This window comes from Theropithecus gelada, chromosome 10, assembly GCF_003255815.1.
Source record: "Theropithecus gelada isolate Dixy chromosome 10, Tgel_1.0, whole genome shotgun sequence".
Taxonomy (NCBI): domain Eukaryota; kingdom Metazoa; phylum Chordata; class Mammalia; order Primates; family Cercopithecidae; genus Theropithecus; species Theropithecus gelada.
This window is the reverse complement of record NC_037678.1, coordinates 74,050,317-74,072,340: the sequence shown is the minus strand read 5'-3', so window position 1 is coordinate 74,072,340 and position 22,024 is coordinate 74,050,317. Positions and strand designations below refer to the sequence as shown.

The window sequence follows — 22,024 nt, the reverse complement described above, 5'->3', positions numbered from 1 at the left end:
TCAAAAAAAAAAAAAAAAAAAAAAAAAAGGGAAACTGTATACATATATGAGTTATAGTCCTAAGGACAGGACTCGATGGAGAGTTTTCTCTTTCCATCTGGTCAAATCAGGAGTTTATTATAAAAAAAGAAAAAACTTAACAATCTCCATTTATCACGACTCAAGTGGACTCTCTGCAGCATCTGAGGGCTAGAGGTTTGCATGCACCCCAGGGAAGCAACTGGAGAAGTGGGTGGCTTGGGCTGGGGCGGATGGAGTGGAGAAGATCCGGCCAGCGGCCAGATTCTACATTGCATCTCCACCTGTGTTGTGTTCACTGCTTACCCTGGCGTTGTGCAAGGGGTGTGTGTGTATGCGCGTCTGACCCAGTTCCCCACGCCCTTCTCCTTCTCCTTCCCCTTTTCCTGTTCCCTGCACCCTCCTTTTCGGATAGCCTGGCCCCGACCTACTCCACCAGTCTCAAAGCCCTACCTTCACCTGTAATTCTGACTTAGTGAATTTCCTTTAGTTTCCCGGCAAAGAAAAAGCACTCACTTCTGGGGCTCGGTCCTTGTCATTCCTTCTCCTGTAACTACCCTTCCTTCCCCAGGTCAACCTCCCCACTAAGCCCTCGGGTTTCGGCTCAGTCGGGCTCAGCAGACACTCCCTACCAGAGGTTTTCTTTGATTGTCAGCCCCTTGACGGTGTGACCCCACCCACCCCACGCGGTTCTCTGTTCAGCCTTTCCGGGTTAGACTGGAGCTCCCTGAGGGTAAGTAGGGTCACTACCGAGTGTCTCTCGAAGGGCTCGGTGAGCATCGGTGCGGGGGGGCGGCGCGATGGTGGGGACTGCAGTGGGCTGGAGAGAAGTGGGTGGCTTAGCTGGGGCGGGGCGGGAAGATGGAAATGGGGAAGACTCGGCCAGCGGCCAAATAAAGCCAGGCTGGGGGGTTCTACACTGCCTCTCCACGTGTGTTCACTTCTCGCCCTGGCGTCGTGCAAGGGGTGTGTATGTACGCATGTGTGTGTGCGTGTACATGCAGAGTGAGGCCTGGGGTAGCGTGGGGGAACCAAGAGACCCAGAAAAGATTCAAAAGATTCGGGGAGCAGCGATCCCATTGGCATCTTTGAAATAAACATCCCTTTGGAGAGGCTCTAAACCCTGGAGGGTCTGCGGGCGGGAGACACAGTGTTCAGGAGGTGAGATGACCAAGGGAGAAAGAATGTTGGTTGTGGGGGGGACTTTGCCCCGGGGAAGGGACTAAGGAGCCAGAAGCCAGGGAGGGAAACACACAGAGCCACGGAAAGACGGTCCTGCGAGCGGAGCGATCACAGGCATAGATGGGTGACGGTGGCCCGACGTCGCCTGGGGGTGCGGCCACAGCGTAGAGCTCGGCTAACTCCTAACTCCAAGAACGGAGATCAGTGCGCGGGGTGGGGCTCCCTCCGTGCACCTTAGACCTCCCCTCCCCCGCCCGACTCCTTACCTGTGTAGACAAAGCGGCCGGGTGCTCCCTTGCAAAACTGCTTGGACTTGTAGGAGAGGGTCACCTCCACCACCCCGGGGATGTGCCGCGGGGGCGTCTGCACCCGGATGGCGTGGGGCGTGATAAGCTGCGAGGGGATAGGGGAGGCCTGCAGGTCCCGCACCGGCCAGGGGAGGGCCCAGCCCCCAGGCCCAGGGGGAGACTGGCGGGGTTGGCCCACCTCGCTCCACACGAGCACGTTTCCAAACACGACTTGCAACCCGTCGAAGAAGTTGTCGCCGATGACAATGACGGTGGCGCCGCCCGTGGTCCAGCCCTCCCCGGGGCTGATGGCCTTGATGCAGGGGGTGGCAGCTGGGAGGCAGGAGAGGACCCAGGTCAGGGGACCGCGCTGAGGTGGGGCCTGGGGACTGGCTGGGCCCGCGGCGGCCGGGGCTGGGCCGGGGTCCTGACCTTCGGAGGGGTCCAGGCGGCGCGCCCTGCGGCCATGCTTGGAGTTGTTGTGCACAAACATGTTGTCAGACACGGCCAGCACGTGTCCGTCCACGCTCACCGTCGTGGACACCACCACCTGCGGGGAGAGCCGAGGCCAGCCTGGCTGGGGCCCTCGGGGGCTCCCGGGAGGGGAATGTGGTGGGGAACCAGCACCTTGAGGCTGGTGGCTGGATGCTGGAATTTAGGGTCACTGGTGGGAGGAGGAGGGCTTCAGTCCTGCAGTGTCTGAGCTGGTGGAAGGGGGCCAGCTGGATCAGGTGACACCCCCAGATGAACTAACTCCCCAGAAGCTACAAAAATAAAGACCCCTGAAAAAACTGGCTCCTTGGGCAAAGAATGGCTACTGTTTTTGCATACACAGAATGCTGGGCTGTATCCACGGGCCTCCAAGGCAGGAATGGGGTCTTAGGCAAGCGGAGGGAGCAGCATCAGCCGGAGAACCCATCAGCAGGAGCCCCTGCCCTATTCTGGGGAGAAAACTGGGGCTGCCTTCTTCCCCCGCCCTGCACTGGGAGGGGTGTGCAGGCTGGGGATGTGCTAAGGGCAGCTGCTCTCCGCTTCACGCTATGCAAATTGCCTGGGTCGTTAATCATGTAGAAATGTCACAATTAGCATCTTCTTAAGTGGGACTCTAATGAAGCCTCCCTTGGCAGCCAGCATAAGTTGAGAAGGAGCTGCCCCACCCCCAGCAGGCACCAGGCTGGGGAGGCACAGGGCTGGGCAGAGGTCTGCCTTGGAGGCCTTTCCCAGGGTGGCAGGGTCACAGCCTTCCCTTCTCCCTCCCCTCCCCTCCATCAGGAAAGGGTGGGGTCGCAAGGGGAAACCCTTTCTCCAGACCCACCTGGAAGCGGCGCATGTCTCGGGGATTCCCCGCATTCTTCAGGCAGTTCTGGTTGCATTTGAGGAAGAACTTGAGGAAGAACCTGAAACAGTGTGGTCGGTGGGCTCAAGGGTCTGGGGGTTCTGGAAACAGGTGAAGATCCAACTGCTGCTTGCCATCCCCCCTCTCCGCAGGATGACTCCCCTCTTCCGGCTCCCACTTAGGCACACATTCCATAGTCCCATCATGGTCTGCATATACCAGGGTGCCTGATACACACCAAACAGACCCATCGCAATGACAACTTCACTGCACAACCACACACACAGTGTACCGATCACACAGTGCTTATTTATGCCACAGAGTTTGTATTTAGCACTCCCACACAGCATATATTCATCATAAAGAGTAAGCCCGTTATATACACCACATATACCTATTACTCATTATACCCAACACTGTATACCCATCACACATACAACATATGCTCCGTATGTGATGTGTATGCACACTTACCCAATGTAACCTTATCACACACAGTGTATATGTCACAGTATATGCTCATCACCCATATAGTACTTCTGTCACACAACACATCCCTCCCCGGAGTATACCCATCAACACACAATGTACACTCCTCAGACACAGCACATTCTTTGTAGGCACTGTTTATGCCTTGTATACTAATACTCACAAAATACAGCCATCACACACACTCAGGGTATAACCTTCACACAAGCATAAGCGACATGTACTCCACGTATAGCCTGCACTCATCACTCACACGGCATACTAATCAGACACAGAGCCCGTACCCGTCATGCACAGTGTATACCCGCCCTACGCAATATATGCACAGAGAAATAGGAAATACCCAGAACACATACATTAATACACATTTTATGCTGTAAATGATTACTCAAAATATAGTTATTGCAAATACTGTAGAGCCATACCATATAGCAGATGCCCCCAGCAAATTCACCTCCCACATGGCAGATCCTCCTCCTACACATTTTATATCCATTATACATGTAGGAAAACGTAATCACACAGAGCACATACCCACCATATACACATGGTGTATCTGTCAGACATGTGGTCCAGAGACACCGTGAATGTCTTCTTTTTTACATAGAGTTATTGGGAAAAAAACACATATGCGCTGATGAGGCTGCTTTTTGGACAAACATGAGCACTTGGTCCTCCTCTCCTTCTTGGCAGTTGGCTGGGAGGGTGGGGCCTTGGTCCTGTTACCCACCAGTAAGGTAGCCATGGACAATATTCTGGCTGTTGTACTCTTTTTTTTTAATCCTGGTTTTTTTTTTTGTTTGTTTTTGTTTTTTGTTTTTGAGGTGGAGTCTCACTGTGTTGCCCAGGCTCACCATCTCTCACTACAACCTCCACCTCCCGGGTTCAAGCAATTCTCCCTGCCTCAGCCCTCAGCTTCCTGAGTAGCTTGGATTACAGGTGCCTGCCACCACGCCTGGCTAAGTTTTGTAGTTTTTAGTAGAGATGGTGTTCTGCCATGTTGGCCAGGCTGGTCTCGAATTCCTGACCTCAGGTGATTCGCCTGCCTTGGCCTCCCAGAGTGTTGGGATTACAAGCGTGAGCCACTGCGCCCGGCCCTGTTGTACTCTTAGTAAACTTGGAATATGATCAGTATCTGCCTTATGCCTTACAGCACTCTGTGAGCATCTGGGACGATGCCCTTTACAAACTGTAGAGCGTGGGGCTAACGTCTGCAGTAGGTCCTGACATGTGGCACAGCCTCCTAGGCCACTGTATGAGCTTCTCCAGTCAGCTAGCTTTCTCATTTTACCTCCACCCAATTGGGAGATATTTTTACCATACTATTTACTAGAGCAAATACAAGAATCCCAAACCTGGGGTGGAACTTTAACCACTGTATAGTTACTCCTGTACTACTTATGTACCCCAAATTTGAATGTTCATTTAATTCACCAGAGTTGCCTCCAAAGTCTGCAAACATTAAATTCCTGTTCAGAGGAAGATTTGTTACAGGCCCTGAAAGCCTAGTCCCCAAAAAGGAGGTCCCCAAGTCCTGGGAGGAGTAAGGACCAGTCCTGGAACTGAGGTGTCCCCAGCGGGCAGCCCCTCCTTGGGAGATGGTGGCAGTCACCTTCCTGGAGATACCTCTCCCTGGGGTCCTGCCTCTGTCTACATTCTCAGCACTTTTCATGTTCCCTCACAGTAGGCACCCCTATATTTCCCAAATGGTGCATCCCTACAGTGCAGACAATCCATTTGCCCCTACAGGATACCCTGCAGTGCACACAGCTATTATGCCCCCAAACAGTAGTCGCCAATATGTAGTCGCCATATATACCCCTATGGGTCACCCCGAGGTGCAGACACCTCCAGTGCTCCTGAGAGGTACACCTGCACAGTGGACGCACTCCATTTCTCTCTTATTAGTTACTATAGTAATCACTCCCTACACCCTTTATGACACCCCATGGTGTAAACACACTACACCCACATGTGCAACATGTTCCTCATCCATGCCCCACATTCACATGTGACAGCATATAGACTCTCTACTCACACACACAGTGCAGATCAGTTCATTTAAATTAAGTACTCGTGTGCTCGGTCCTTTGGCAGGTGCTAGATGGAGGAAAAAACACCAGGATGGCTCATGGTCTCTGTCCTAAAGGGACTGAAGGCTCACCTTTGGATACCACTGAAGATGCGACAAGCATAGGACTGCACCAGAAGATGACACAAGTGCCCACTGCACCCCACACCACTCAAAACTACAGAATCAAGAGGAAGGGTCCTTGGGAAGGAGCCAAGATAGGGGCTCTGGCCAGGCCTGGACTCTTTGTGTGACCTGGGGTAGGTAAATCCTTCCACACCCATGAAGGGAGAGTAGCGACTGAAGGCTGCCATGACACCTTCTAATCCTGCCTCTGGGACATCCTTTACTTCCACCCTCCCCAAGGCTGTGGTTTCTTGCTCCCTCACTGGCCCTTCCCCAAGCCTTTGCTCAGCAGGTTTTCCCACTCCCACTATCCCTTTCCAGTACAGGTTTCATTTGTCCTTTGGGTCCACACCAATTCTCACACCCTGCCAGCCACCATTTTCTGGCCACTCTAGGTTTCAAGGACCACCCCTCCCTGAGAGCCCTAGGGTGCTGCCAGCACCTCTGTCTGTGGGGACACTTCAGTATTTGAGCCTGGCTAGCATTACCTGCAGAGTGTGGGTGAGTAAAAGCAGCTGCACAAGGCCATGGCCTGCGGTGGGAGCTGAGGGTCAGTCCTCTTCTCCCTTCCCTCTGGGCCTGTCCTCAGAGCTAGCACATAGTCGAAGCCATCCATGGTGCGGCTGAAACCTCACTCCCTTCCAGCTGGTAGTCCACGAGGCTGCTCCCAGTCAAAGCCTGCACCACCCCCCAAGACCAGCAGTGTCAGTGTCACCTGAGACCTTGCTACAAATGTAGAATCTCAGCCCCCACCTCAGACCTGCTGAGTCAGAATCACATATCTGCGTTCATACACCCTCCAGGTGATGCTGGTGCACGCTGAAGTTTGAGAACCACTGCACTGGAGCTGCGCTACCCATTACTATAGCCGCCAGCCCCATGTGGCATGAACCCTTGCAGTGTGGCTAGTCCGAACTTGAGATGTGCTGTAAGTGTAAAATACCCATTAGATTTCCAAGACTTAGAAAAAAAAGAATATAAAATAATTCATCAGTAATCTTTTATGTTGATTTCATGTGGAAATGCTCATCTTTTAGATATATTGGGTTAAATAAAATGTATTATGATAATTAGTTGTATCAGTTTCCTGTGGCTACTGGAAAATTTAACATTACATATGTGACTTGAGGCTCTGCTCAGTGGCTCATGCCTGTAATCCCAGCATTTTGGGAGGCCGAGGTGGGTGGATCGCTTGAGGCCAGGAGTTTGAAACTAGCCTGGCCAATACTGCGAAACTCCATCTCTACTAAAAATATCGAAATTAGCTAGGAGAGGTGGTGCATGCCTGTAGTCCCAGCTACTCGGGAGGCTGAGGCATAAGAATTGCTTGAACGGGGGAGGTGGAGGTTGCAGTGAGCCAAGATTGCACCACTACACTCCAGCCTGGGTGACAGAGTGAGACCCTGTCTCAAAAAAAAAAAAAAAAAAAGAAAAGAAAAGAAAAAAAAAATAAATAAAAGCATATTTACATATGTGACTTGTATTATATTAATATTGGACAATGCTTCTCTGGAGTGTATATCTCTAGGAGAAAGTGACTCACATTTACTATTGATTGATTGGAGCACAGACTGTAAAGTTAAGTGCTAATTTGTAGAAAACTGATAAGATACAAATGATATTTGTCAGTGGGAGCTAAAAATTTTGATGACCTGGAGGTAGAGCATGGAAAGACAGATAATAGAGACTGGGAAGGGTGAGTTGGGGGGCGGGGAGTGAAGAGAAGTGGGTTATAGGGTACAAACAAACAGCAAGATAGAAGGAATAAACTTGATGTTTGATAGCAGAGTAGGGTGACTATACTTAGCCAAAATGTATTGTACCTGCACGACGGACACCCTAAATATCCGGATTGGATCACCACACATTGTATACTTTCACTTGTACCCTGCGAATTTATACTCCCCCAAATTTATATGACTTGGAAACAAATGATATTTGTCAGGAGAAGTAAATACTTTGTTTGGTGGAGAAATAAGCCCTAAAGATGATAAAATTGTCCTACGGACGTTAACTTTGTATCTAATTTGGCAATCTTATTCCAGTATTTTTCACACAATCCCTTGCCTCTCCTTCCCTCCTTTCCAGTCCTTTCCATATACGCACGCACACTCACACACTCACACATATTTCAGTCGGTTTCTCTTCGTCTTCTTTGAATCAGCTTTGTCATCCCATTGGTTTCCTCATCAATAAGTTATAGAAAACTTCGACACATGCTCAGTAGCAATTTGTATGAGACTCATGCTTTTGACATTTTGAAGACTGTGCTTTGGCAAAGGTGACCGGCCCCCGAAGGCTCCTGCCTTCCAAGGCTGGACCTGGAATTAGAGGACTTCCGCTGGGGTCTAGAACCAGGAGCAGTGCCCCTCCTCTCCCCTGGACCAGTGACTGCCAATCCTCCGGGTGTGGCTGCCTGGTCCTCTCTTTGCCCACCAGGGGGAGACAGACACACCACGGAGGCTGGAAGGGCAAACATGAGGACAACCCAGCGGACTTCTCCCTTGGCTGACGCCAAGGGGGTGACGCTTTATTCCACCTGAGCAGTCAGGGAAGGATGAGAATGGAGTCAGGGAAGAAGAAGGAGGGGCAGCAGGTCCTCCAAGCCATGTCTGCACAGAGGCCCGATGCGGGGGCTGGGGACTGGAAGAGGGTGAGAGGCCCCGTGGGCAGGGGAGCTGCAGGGAGACATATACACATGTGGAGCACACGTGGACGTGGGAGCTGCAGGCAGGTGCTTCCCTTGAAAGAAAAGATCCTGGGCAGGGGCTGGGTAAGTGAGGACAAGGTTCCGGGCCTGGGACACCCTGCAGGGACTTGAGGCAGGAAGGGATGTGAACTTTGTTGAGGGGCTTGAAGCCCTGCTTGTCACCATGGAAGCACCCCCCACCTCTAAAGCTTGGATGAGCCTGAGGGTGTTCTCTGAGCAGCCCTCCCCACTCCTGGCCCTATGGGGCTGAAAAAGAGTCTAGGAAAGCCCCTTTTTCCTGACCAGGATGGGAGCAGGGGGCAGGGAGTGGGGGGGAGCAAAGTGAGCCCAAGTCCATAGCCCTCTCTGACCTGAGAATCCCCATGGAGGGTAAGCACTGCAGGACCAGTGTCCAGTGCCATCCCCCTGTGGCCATGAGGCTCTCTGAGGGCATGGCTTCCTAATCCAGACCCCACAGAAAGGGGAGTAAAGGAAAGGCCAAGTCCCAGAAGTTTCCATTAGGATTGGAAGAAAACACCATAAATACAAGCATGACTTGCACATAAAATGCATTAAGGAGGTAACTATGCAAACAAACAAACAAGACAAAACAAAACAAACAAACAAAAAACCAGGGAACCAGGTCTAACCCATCAGGCACTTAGCAGCTTAGCAAGTGCCCAGAATGCTGCTGAGTTTGTCACTTTGGCATCATCTTGCTGAATCCCCCAGGTGATGTCGATGCCCAGGTGGTGTCGGTCTGCAACCATTCCCACTTCACAGATGAGAAAACCAAGGCTAAGCTACAAAGACATAGTAAATGCCGAAGTCAGGATATGAACATGGGTCTTTATGAATCACTGATGCTGACAAGAGTCCTAGAAGTCCTTGTAAGTGGGGCTCTCAGAGTCCGACTCAGGCTGGTACTGCAGCGGCAAGCCCGCCTTCAAAAGCAGCTCTGAGAGGCAGGCTGTGCGGGGACCAGGATAGCTACGTTGTGGGGATTTCCTCGAGGTTACAAATTCAACAGGGTTGCAAAGGACAAACTCGGGTCCTCTTGCTCCTAGTTTTGGGATTTTGGCTGTTGTGACTGCTGCTGTCAGTCGAGAAGATCTTCGGTATTAAAAAAACAATGGAACCAAGAGTTAAAAATTGTTCTAGCTCATTGGGGCTATAGGGGCTTCGTTATTCCATTCTGCCTATATTCCACATTCTCAATAAAAGCTTTAATGAAAGACCAGAAGAAGAGCTGTGAACAGTGGCCATCCAACTAATGAAGTACCTAAAGGCTGGCAGTTATGCATCACGACTCTGATGCCTGTGACTTAAAGGAAAGCTCAGAGTAGTTCACCTGCACACCCACCTTACTACATCCTGAACTTAGTTTAGCCTTCGTAATGATGTCTATAAATGCTTTTTATTCCTCCCCGTAAAAACAGCTCAGGATGAAATGAAAATAAACTTCTTGTCCATGGAGTATTTCCTACCAAAGAAGCAAATTCTGGGTTGAGTATGGCTGAAGTGCAAACATTTAACGTATACACTACTTCTCAGGGGTGACACCGTTGCATAAAGTAAACTTCCCAAGCACGGTGCTTTACTCAAAAGAGACACTCAGTTGAAGGCAACTGATGTGAGTCCACTGTTAAACTCTAGGTTCTCGGGGGGGTGGAAGGCAGAGTGGGATGGAGCTGCCTTTTTCTTTTTTCTTTTTGAGACAGGGTCTCACTCTGTCGCCCAGACTGGAGTACAGTGGTGTGATCTTGGCTCACTGTAGCCTTGACCTCTCCGGCTTAAGTGATCCTCTCACCTCAGCCTCCTGAGCAGCTGGGACTACAGGTCACACTACCATGCTCAGCTAATTTTGTTTTTTTTTTGTAGAGATGGAGGTCTCAGTATGTTGCCCAGGCTGGTCTCAAACTCCTGGGCTCAGGTGATCCTTCTGACTCAGCCTCTCAAAATGCTGCGATTACAGGCATGAGCCACTGTGCCTGGCTGGGAGCTGTTTTTGGAAGACAACGTCCAGGTACTCTACAGTGAATTGATGCCTGCCTGATTCCCTCATGCCCCAGCTGCAGTGTAGATGGTCAAATGGCTCACGGCTGCCCTGAGTTAATCTGAGAATTACCCTCAGCCAAGAGCATATACTACCCACCAGTAGCCCACAGCCAATGACAGATTGACATTACAAGGAGGACCAACTCTCCGGCCATTCACACTCCAGACCTCCACATGGGATAGGCTGACGCTAGACTCCAGCTGAGACCACCTCCTCATTAAGCTCCCTCTCCGCTCATTCCTTTTCTCCTGAGAGCTCTCCTTCGATAAACCTCTTCCACAAGAATCCCCATCTCAGGCTCTGCTTCCAGGAATCCCATCCTAAGAAACCTTAGGTCACAGAGCTAAGGCTTTTCACCAGCTTTTTCCTCCCTGCATCCCCACGAGACACTTAGGGCTGAAATCATGTTCTCACTTCCAAAGAGAAAGCTGTCAGTAAGTCAAAGAGCTGGAAGGAGAGCCCAAGTGCATTTTCCACTATAGGACTGTCAGGGGCAAGGAAGAGCATGTCTAGATTACAGTGCTCCCTAAGGGAACTTTTCCCAGAATGATATGCACTAGCCACACATGGCTACCGAGCACTTGAAATGTGGCTAGTGCGACTGAGGAACTGAATTTTATTTCATTTTCATTAACATTTAAATTAAATTAAATGTTTAATTAATTTAATTAATCTATTTTTTTGAAACGGTGTCTCGCTCTGTTGCCCAGGCTGGAGTGCTGTGGCCCAATCTCAGCTCACTGCAACTTCCGCCTCCTGGGTTAAAGCGATTCTCCTGCCTCAGCCTCCTGAGTAGCTGGGACTAAAGGTGACTGCCACCATGCAGAGCTAATTTTTGTTATTTAGTGGAGACAGGGTTCCACCATATTGGTCAGGCTGGTCACGAACTCCTGACCTCAGGTGATCCACCCGCCTTGGCCTCCCAAAGTGGTGGCATTACAGGCGTGGGCCACTGTGCCCGGCCATTTTAATTAGCATAAATCTAAATAGTCACATGTGGCTCCAGACTACCATATTGGACAGTGCAGATCTAGAAAGAAGGTGTGCAGTGAATGGAAATACAAACTGGGGCAGGGTGTTCCGAACAACAGTGTGTCCTGTGAAGGCCTTGGGAAAGACAGCAGATTGAGTGAAGAGTAGATTAAATTGGATATGTGTTTCCAAGCCCAAAGTTGGCACTGCAGCCTGAGATGGGGAAATAAGGGGAGAGGGATCCTCTGCTAATTTTTATCCTAAAAGATTTGTCTTGGACTCCCATGATCCTCAGAAGAAACTGAAGCAGTTTCTGGCTTTCCAGCATTTTCATTGTCTGCCTCTCTCTACCCTCAGCTCAGGGACAGAGGAGGACACAGATGGCTGGGCCATTCATCCCCTCATTCATTCCATACACCCACTTAAAAAGATTTATTAAATACCTTCTATGTGTCAGGCACTGGGACATTGTACAAAATCTTAAGGAAATTACAATCCAACAGGAAAGAGAAACTCAGGAAGACAGAGTGGTGGGCATGGCAGGAGGATGTGCCAAGTGTAATCTGCAGTAGCCACTTATTTTGCCTAGGGGAGGTGGAAGGCTTCCTAGAGCTCCTATTTGGTCTTGGGTGTTGGGTCTTGGAGGATCTCACCAAGAAGTAGGAGGCAGGGCACTCCATGCAAAGGGACTAATAGCTCTGCCACGGGGCAGACGGCTCACTCGTCCCGTGGTGCCTAACAAGACTGAGGAGGGCAGTGTGGCTTGGGGCCTAGGGTTGGGACCAAATCATGCGAGACTTGGACCCTGTGGGTGATGGGGAGGCTGCAGGGGATGTCTCCCTTCAGGCAGAGACAGGAACCAAAGGGCCTAGGCTAGAGAAGGGAAGGGGAATGAGGAGCTTACTGCAATAGTTCAGGCCCATGTGGGGTTGACCCAGGCTGCTTCCTGGTCTTAGCCTGTGGTAGCAGCCAAGACAGACTGTCCCCAAGGCCATAGCCACCTGCCAGGCCTGGACCTGGCCTCGCCACCATGATCCCCACCCGGGTAGAGGTGGCTGCAGTGCAGATGGGCTGGGGGACTATAAATAGCCAGGGCGCATACATTAGCATGCCAATGCACCCGCACCCCATCCTCTATGCTAATGGCCCACCATGCGCCTGAACACCTTCTGTTCCCCTGCATGCATTTGCATGCACAATTAGCATAATCTTGTATAATTAATGAACAGCGTCAATTTTAGCTCCTAAGTAATTTGATTAACATGTTGATAGGGCACTTACTAGGCTCTCCAAACCTCAGGGCTGGGCATGGGGCCTGAGGAGAAGGGGAGGGGGGTGGAGAGACTGCTAAGGGGCCCCCAGCTGCCCACCAAGAGTGGCAGTGACTCCACTTCCCCCAAACCAGGCCTGAGGGGAGGGGAGGAAGGGTGGAGTGGCTGCTAATAGGAGGCCTCTGGGCATGCCACATGCAGTGGCAGGGAGGGGCTGGAGCATGGTCACCGTGGTGTGTGCCTGTGTGGACACAGATGTACACACACACCCACACAAGTCCCCTCAAGCCTGGGGAGTCTTCTGCGAATGCAGGATATCAGAGTCCATGGGAGGAACAGAAGAGAAGGAGAGATAGAGAAAAAGGAGGGAGGAGGGGGGATGGGGCATGGACAGCAGCAGAAGCTACAGAGCTGGAAGGGGTGCTTGTGAGTCACACAGAGATTTAAAGGAGAAGCTGGGAGTCTGAAGGAAAGAAGTTGTGGGTTCCTCTGGCCTTGGGTAGAGGTGGTGGTGGAGGTGAGCCCTGGGCTCCAAGACAAGATACGTTGGCACCTCTTATCTATGAATCAGGTGAGAGGTGGGTAGAGGGTGTTAGCAAGGCCTGGCATCTTCTACAATTCACCATGCACCCAGGGCAGAGAGAACAGACAGAAGGCCAAGTGAGAGTGTCCCCTTCCTATTCAGAGAAAGACCTATCCCAGCCTGGGACATCTACCCCTGACTGTGGGCTCTGACGCTGGAGGCAGGACATTCCTCCTTGCTCCTTGGCTCTCACCCTGAACTTTCTTTCTTTTCTTTTCTTTTTTTTGAGATGTAGTCTCGCTCTGTTGCCTAGGCTGGAGTGCAGCGGTGCAGTCTTGGCTCACTGCAACTTCTGCCTCCTGGGTTCAAGTCATTTTTCTGCCTCAGCCTGCCGAGTAGCTGGGACTATAGGTGCCCGCCACCACGCCCGGCTTTTTTTTGTTTTTTTCCACATTTTTAGTAGAGGTGGGTTTTTACCATGTTAGCCAGGCTGGTCTCAAACTCCTGACCTCAAGCGATCCGCCCACGTTGGCCTCCCACAGTGCTGGGATTACAGGCGTGAGCCACTGTGCCCGGCCTGAACTTTCTTGCTACCATCTAGGCTCAGCTGCACTTACTCTAAGATGATTGGTAAGGGTGGGGGGCAGGAGGGTAAGAAATGACTTTCAGGCGGTCACTGTGCTGGGCACTGCATGAATACATCCTACTAACTCCACAGAGTCCTCTCCTTCCCAGAATCACAGGAGGCTCATCAGTCAGCTCCATTTTACACATTAGGGAACTGAAGCTGAGGGAGGTGAGGACTTGCTCCAAGTTACATAGCCAAACATCCCAGGTTGGCTTGAGTCCCCAACCCTCAATAACTCTCCACTTTGTGGAGAAAGCTTATTATTCAAGTTGCAGGCGGTTCACTCACTAGCTGCCTCCAATCCACCTATTATGGTTCCTAGGCTGCCTCATGCCTGCAGTTCCCCTCTTCCCCCAATTTTCTTTTCTTTTTTCTTTCCTTTTTTTTTTTTTTTTTTTTTTGAGATGGAGTTTCGCTCCTGTTGCCCAGGCTGGAGTGCAGTGCGTGATCTCGGCTCACTGCAACCTCCGCCTCCCCGGTTCAGGCCATTCTCCTGTCTCAGCCTCTGCGGTAGCTGGGACTATAGATGCCCATCATCATGCCCGGCTATTTTTTTGTATTTTTAGTAGAGATGGGGTTTCACCGTTAGCCAGGATGGGCTCGATCTCCTGACCTCGTGATCTGCCCACCTTGGCCTCCCAAAGTGCTGGGATTACAGGCGTAAGCCACCACGCCCGGCCCTCTTTCCCCAATTTTCTATGGAGGCACTGTCCAAATCTCTACTCCTGTCTCAGCATGGGGGCCAGTCTGGCCCTAAGCTTCGCTTTGGCTGCCCAGAGGTCTCCTCATAAGTCCTTCCTCTTCATTAGGGGTCCTTTGGAGACCTCTGTCCTTATGATTGGCATCTCAGCCTATATGATCCTCAGAGCATATGAGTGAATCTCGCTTGAACCCCCTCTGCTTCTCCCTCCCTGAAATGCTCTCAGCTCTGAAAAGAGTGGTGGGGGCTGGGGAGAGTGAGGAAGGAAGTGCAGTGCATTCAGGTGGCAAGAGGGAAGACCTCAGTCTCACCTCAGCACTGACCCAGCAGGGAGGTTCTGGAACCTCAAGGGGGATTGCCAGAATGGATCTGGACAGAAGTCTGTGCTTGCAGCATGAGTGTGGGAGATCCTGCTGGAAAGGGTGGAAGGAGATGGATGACACTGGGCTAGTTTTGTGGCTATAGAGGAAAACAGGGAATGTTGCATTAACCAGTGGATTAGGAAGGGGGCTGATTCTTCTGAGGTTCCCACAGCTCCTTCTCATCTAATTCTACTTGTAATTTGCCAGATCTAGGGTCTAAATTTTCCCCCAATAGAGTAGACCACAGCTTACCTTTGCCAGTGGCTCAGACCTAAACTGTTCCAACAGTGTCACTGAACAACACCCACCAGGCAGCAGGCACAATTACATGCCAGGGAGTGTCCATAGCCCCCAGCTCCTGTCTATCTCTGGGAGCCAGAGAAGAGTTATGAGCCTCCCATGGGAGGGGATCTTTCCCCACCCCTACCACAGGGTCATCCGGGCCAATCAAGCAAAGTCTTAGAGCTGTGATGTCAGATACAGTAACTATGTGTTATTACTTAAATTTGATTTAAATTAAACACAATTAAATATTCAATTCCTCAGTCACAGTAGCTACATTTCAAGTGCCCAATAACTAACTATGTGTGGCTATTGGTTACCATATTGGTCGGTACAGAACATTTCCATCATTGCAGAAAGTACTATTGGACAGTGTGGTCTTCAAGCCTTACATTACTGAGCACATCTTAAGAAGTTCAATGAACTCCAAGTAGTATGAACTAAAGACATACACAAAGTATATGATCTATACAAAGACACATCATACTCAAACTTTTGAAAGTCAAAGAAAAAGAAAGGATCTGGGAAGTAATGAGAGAAAGAGAGAGAGAGAGAAGTAACTCGTCATGTATAAGGAATCCTTAAAAAGATCACCACATAACTTCTGAAACCATGAAGGTCAGAAGGCAGTGAGATGACATATTGTGTTAAAAGAAAACAATTGTCAACCAAAAAATTGCATGTCCAGCAAAACTATCAACTTCTAAAATGATAACTTCAAAAATGAAGAAGAAATGGAGACATTTTCAGATAAACAAAAACTGAGAGGAATCATCACTAACAGGTTTGTCCTACAAGAAATGCTAAAGGGCGTCCTTCAGTCTGAAATGAAAAAACACAAGACAGTAATATGAATTAACATGAACAGATAAAGAGCACTGGTAAAAGTCATTACATAGGTAAACATAAAAGAGAGTATAAATGCATTTTTGTTTGTAACAACTTTGTTTTCCTATCTAATTTAAAAGACAACTGCACATTTGTGGGGGTAGGGGATATAGGGAACTCTTTATAATTCCCTGTCTCAAAAAAAAAAAAAAAAGTAAGAAAAAGAAAGAAAAAAGAAAAGAAAAAGAAAACACAAAGCACAATGGCAGACATAAATCCTGTTTTATCAGCAATTAAATATAAATGAATGAAATGCTTCATTAAAAGGCAGAAATTAGCAGAATGGATTAAAAAAAGAAAACTACAACACAATCCAACTATATGCTGTATATGTGAGACATACTTTAAATTCAAATGTACAAAAGGCTTTGAAAATAAAAGGATGGAAAAGGAGATATCATGTGAACCCTAACTGAAAGATAGCTGGAGTGGCTATACTAATTTATGAACAGACATTAAGATAAACATTATGAGAAACAAAGAAGGACATGTTACAATGATAAAAGTGTCTATCATTAGAAAGAAATAACAATTACAAGCATATGTATCTAATAACAGTCCCGGTGTGGTGCTCATGCCCATAACCCCAGCACGTTAGGAGGCTGAGGCAGGCAAACTGCTTGAATCCAGGAGTTCAAGACCAGTCCTGACAACATGGTGACATCCCGTCTCAACTAAAAATACAAAAAATTAACCAGGCGTCGTGGCATGCACCTGTAGTCCCAGCAACTCAGGGGGCTGAGGTGGGAGAATCAGCTGAGCTTGGGAGGTTGAGGCTGTAGGGAGTTGTAAGGCTGCAGCGAGCTGAGACTGCATCACTGCACTCTAGCCTGGTCAACCGGAGTGAGACCCTGCCTCAAAAGAAACAAACAAACAAACAAAAAAGCATATGTATCTAATAACAGCTCCAAAATGCATGAAGCAAAAACTAACAGAATTGAAGGAACAAATGATAATAGCTGACAACTTCAATACCCTACTTGCAAGAACGTATAGAACTATTAGGTTTGACTGGGGCCCGATGTAGCATGCAACTGGTAAAGAAACTCACATTCTGTGTGTTGAAGCTCTGCACACGCAATGTGAAGTGGCAAGTGAAAGGTGAGGTACTCCTGGTTTTAGCTCCATTCCTAAGAATTCATGTTCACATCCCAGAAGCACAAGGCCCATCAAGTCACAGGCAGATGGAGGCCTAGGTTCTGTGCAAGCTCCCTGTTCGAAAAGGAATCCCACAGATTACAGTGGCTTGCTCAAGAGGGAGAGGCATCTGGTACCCATGGACAGAGAAACACTTGGTTTGTTCATAGGAAGGACAGTAGAAGTAGCCAGACAGAAGATGTCTGTGGCAGAGAATGCTTGCTGTCCCCGTTATCTAGGCTCCTTCCTTTCTTTTCATGACAGAACCCTCTGAGTCTTACCTAGGTTTAGCGATGCCCATTTAGACCCTACCTTTCCCAGCCTCCCTTGCAGCAGGGTATGACCAATGGCACGAGCAGAGGTAAGGTGGGACCTTTAGGTTATGTCTTTATAAGTAAGCTGCTTGCCCCATTTCTTCTATCCCCTTTTGGTATCTCTGAGCCTGTTTGGGCTATACAGATGAGGGTGTCACCTTAGGGGAGAGCTAAGGAAAAGACAGCTTGGTCCTGGATGACTTTATGGAGAAGAGCCACCCTGGACTGATGCCCTGGACTCTTTTGAGAGAACTAAACATATATTTGAGCCACCACATTTGGGGATTCTTTGTTACAGTAGATTATGCTAACTCATACAGTGTCATCAAACAGCAAGGCTGGTAGGAGGGAAATGAGATGGGCTTTATGATTGGAACACTGACTGATGGGATGGTATACAAGAAGTTTGGTGGAGGAGAAAGAGAATGCTTTCTACCAGCAGAGCTGTTGCATAGCCGACAGGCCCCTGAGTGTCCTGTTTCTGCAGAGGGTGGACAGGCCAGCTTCGCATGCTTGAAGGGAAGAGTGCTTCATGTATGTGTGCTCATGAGTCTCTCCAGCAGCTAAGGGGATGGCAGAGTCCACAGAGCTTGTTTTGAGTGATGTGGTGGCTTGAGGATTACTTGTGTAGGGGATGTCATTGTTGCCTCACCCCAATCCCCTTCACTGCGGGTGGTGAGTTGAACAGTGGCCCCTCAAAAGTTATGTCTATGTTCCAGAACCTGTGAAACTGACTTTATTTGGAAAAATGGTCTTTGCAGGATCTGGAGATGAAATCAACTTGGATTATCTGAGTGGGCCGTACATTTAGTGACGAGGTCCTTATAACAATAAGACAGAGGGAGATTAGACGGAAAAGGAAGAGGCACTGTGAAGATGAAGGCAGGGATTGGAGTGATGCAGCCATAGGGACTGCCAACAGAATCCAGAAGCTAAGAGAGGCAAGGGAAGATTCACCCCTAGGGCCTTTGGAGGGAGCATGGACCCGATAACACACCTTGATTTTGGACTTCTAGCCTCCAGAATGGGGAGATAATTAATGTCTCTTTTAAACCACCAAGTTTGCAGTAATTTGTTAGGATAGCCCTAGGAAACTAATACACTAAGTAAGTGCATTCATCCCCCAGCTGCAAAGTGCCCTCAGCCACAGGGCACCTGGAAATGCCAGGGGTGGTTATTCCCTCACCATAGCGCTGGCCGGCAACCTCTAACTGACTTGCTCTCAAAGAGCTGCCAAAGACTGTGTCCTTGCCATAGGGTGGGATCTATACTCCAGAGCTTCCAGTGGCTCTGAGGCTGGAGGCTGGACTCCAGCTCAATACACACCCTTACTCAGCTCCGCCCTCTGCCTCCTCCTGCTTCCTTCACTCCCTGTGAGGGAGGAACTCGAATGAGAATCCCCATCTCAGGCTCTGCTTCTAGATGATAACAATCTATAGATAGTAACAACCTCTACTTACTACTCTTTGTGTAATAGGATGTGAAAATGGACTTTTTTTGTCTTGGTTTCAGCTGAGGTCTCAAAGTTAAGAACGACAATGTAGCTGCTGGACCACCTATGCTACCTGGTCATAGACTGTCCTTGAGCTCATCACCTCTCTCTAGGGTGAAAAATAGGAACTGTAGTAGTTGGACCTCTCAGGATGCTGTAGCCCCCCATCTCAATGGGGAGGAAGTGTGGGGTGGGTCTGTCTCACTTTGGCCAGGTGGGGGAGCTTCAAAAGGACTGCTTGCAGAAGTTGACAAGCATCCACTAGAATTCAAAGAGCAGAGAGATCCATACTCAATTCATACTTGTGAAGTTTAACAGCAAGAGGCTGGGGAAAGGCAAGCTCATCCTGAGTAGCTGAGCGGGGCCAGGCATTGTGCGGGTGGCTTTAAGAACCGGATGCTGTTTTAGAGCTGATTAGGGCTAGGACCATGGCTGTTTCTCAACAGCCAGATTTGGGCTCTTTGAGCATAGCTGGCTGTGAACTGTTGCGAAAATGCACTCAACAGGAGTCGGCGAAGGCTTTCAGTCAGGAGTTCTTAATCTTTTCTTTTTGGTGCCATGGACCCCATTGAACCCATTCTCAGCATATTGTTTTCATATGTACAAAATAAATTCATAAGATTATAAAATAAACCAATTATACTAAAATACAGTTGTCAAAAAACATTTTAAAATAGTAATATAGTTATATGCACACTTTATTAATTCATTAAGTAATAAGATCTACCAGCTGTTCTAACAACTATAGTAATCTTGAAGTGGCAGTGAGTATAATGGGATTTCAAAATATCTGCAACAGCTCTACTATGATATGGAAATTAACCATTCTGGTGACAAAATTACGCAGAGTGTTAATACTATGGTGATCTGTTGCCCATTCCCACCATTGAAGGAATGCTAAAGATTAGCTAAAGGTTTCCAGGACCGGAAACTATGTTAAAAAAAAATGGAATTTTCCCATTCAGGTTCCCAGAACTCTACCTATGGACCCACAGGGATTCTTATAGACCTCAGGTTAGGAATCCTGCTGTGGATAAAGAATCAGGTCTAGAAACTGAGGGCATCATAAAAGGCCATAAGAGAGTCCTGGATGGGGGATCTGAGAGATCTACAAAAGCTCAGAAAGAAAGCCAGGGTCATTCACCATTTTCAGAGGCACAAATGACAGATTGCCACTGTGCCACCTAGATAAATGAAAAACAATTACCCAGAATGCAATATGAAGAGGAAAATAGGTGGGAAATATAAAATTGTTTAGGATACATGGAGGATAAAATAAAAAGATCTAAATTGGAGTGTTCTTTGGAGCGTCAGAAGAGAAAAGAGAGAAAACGAATGAGATGTAACATTAGGAGAGACAAAGGCTAAGAAATTTGCAGACGTGGTAAAAGATTAGTATCCATAGATACAAATAAGCCAACTAATTCTAAGCAGAATTTTAAAAAATCCACACCTAGACATACCAGAGAAACTGAATAACTTTAAAGACAAAAAGAAACTCTCATATATTGCCAGAGAGAAGAGCGAGTTTATCTACAAAAGAATGACAATTATGCTGAACTTTTCTTTTTCTTTTTTGAGAAAGGATCTCACTCTGTTGCCCAGGCTGGAATGCAGTGGTGCCATCATAGCTCACTGTAATCCCCAACTCCTGGGCTCAGATGATCCTCCTGCCTCAGCCACTCAAGTAGCTGGTACTACAGGCAGGCACCACAACACCTGGCTAATTTTTTTATTTTTGTAGAGATGGGGTCTCACTATGTTGCACAGGCTGGTCTCAAACTCCTGGGCTCAGGTGATCCTTGCACCTCGTCATCCCAAAGTGTTGGGATTAAAGGCATGAGCCATTGTGCCTGGCATGCTGGACTTTTCAACAACAAAAATGGAAATATTTTCAAAGTACTAAGTAAAAAATAACTGTCAGTGTGGAATTGTGTTCCCAGAACAACCATCTTTCAAGAAACAGAGTCATATAAAGACAAAAGTGAGAACGTTACTTACTACCAGCCAAGCTGTTCAAGGAACTTCTAAAAGACGTACTTCAGAAAGAAAGAAAATGACCCTCCAAAAAGTTGCAAAATGCAAGAAGGAAAAGGTGAGCAGAAAATTTGGTAGAGCTAAAAAAATTATTCATATATAATAAAAAAGAATAACAATGATATGCGGCTTTAAAAATAGGGCAGGTGTGAGAGAATGGCCTAAGATCAGTAGTGTGCTGGTTAATGTTTAACAACCATTTCCAAATTTTCAGGGTGCAAAACTCTGATTTATAGTGTTGTTGATTTCCATGGTTATATGTTCCCAGCATGGTTGATTTCAAACTGCCAGTGGGTGTCATTGAATATAAAACTGAGAAGAGGTGCTGACAATCAGCTCTTGTGAGCCAGTATAAACCAGCTCCAACACATTACTGCTAAAAATTTTAATATTAGCCAGGAAAGGAATTATGACTTTCTTAAGAATCTGTAGTAAATTTCAAGGGCAATAACTCAAAGAATAGAATTGAAGTGAATACATTTCCAAACCATTAAAGAAGAGAAAATGAGATAAGAAACACACACACATCAAACGAAATACTTAATTTTTTAAATGACAAGAAATGAAAACAAAGAAAGATAGAAGTGGAACAAATAAAAAGCACAAAGCAATGTGGTAGAAAATGGTTAAAATATATTATACATACTAAATATATAAAATTTTGGTCACCTATACTCCAATAAAGTTGAAAAAATATAATCTCAATAAAGTAAATGAACTAAACTTGCCAGTTAAAAAATAGACTAGATTAAAAAAAATTCAGCAACGCGCTATTAAAAGAGAAATATCTAAACATAAGGACACATAATGGTTGAAAATAAATGCGGAGTAAAAAGTATCTGAGGCAAATATCACCAAAAGTGTGTTGAGGGAGCCTGTAAATAATATCAGATAAAACAGACTTTGGGCCGGGCGCGGTGGCTCAAGCCTGTAATCCCAGCACTTTGGGAGGCCGAGACGGGTGGATCACGAGGTCAGGAGATCGAGACCATCCTGGCTAACACGGTGAAACCCCGTCTCTACTAAAAAAAATACAAAAAAAACTAGCCGGGCGATGTGGCGGGCGCCTGTAGTCCCAGCTACTCGGGAGGCTGAGGCCGGAGAATGGCGTGAACCCGGGAGGCGGAGCTTGCAGTGAGCTGAGATCCAGCCACTGCACTC

General features: G+C 48.0%; 1 protein-coding gene across 2 annotated transcripts in view; it reads right to left on the bottom strand.

Annotated features, from left to right (window-relative positions):
* EBF4 (early B cell factor 4) overlaps positions 1-22,024 on the bottom strand; it is a 63,115-nt gene that overhangs the window by 8,912 nt on the left and 32,179 nt on the right. For both annotated transcript variants that reach the window (XR_003121484.1, XM_025399487.1), the window contains exons 8-11: positions 2,803-2,884; positions 1,920-2,037; positions 1,687-1,820; positions 1,467-1,593 (exon numbers count right to left, since the gene is read on the bottom strand). Coding sequence is in view for 1 of the 2 variants with exons in the window: in XM_025399487.1 (XP_025255272.1) it covers positions 1,467-1,593; positions 1,687-1,820; positions 1,920-2,037; positions 2,803-2,884 (461 nt within the window). In the remaining variant the exon portion in view is untranslated. The remainder of the gene's footprint in view (positions 1-1,466; positions 1,594-1,686; positions 1,821-1,919; positions 2,038-2,802; positions 2,885-22,024) is intronic.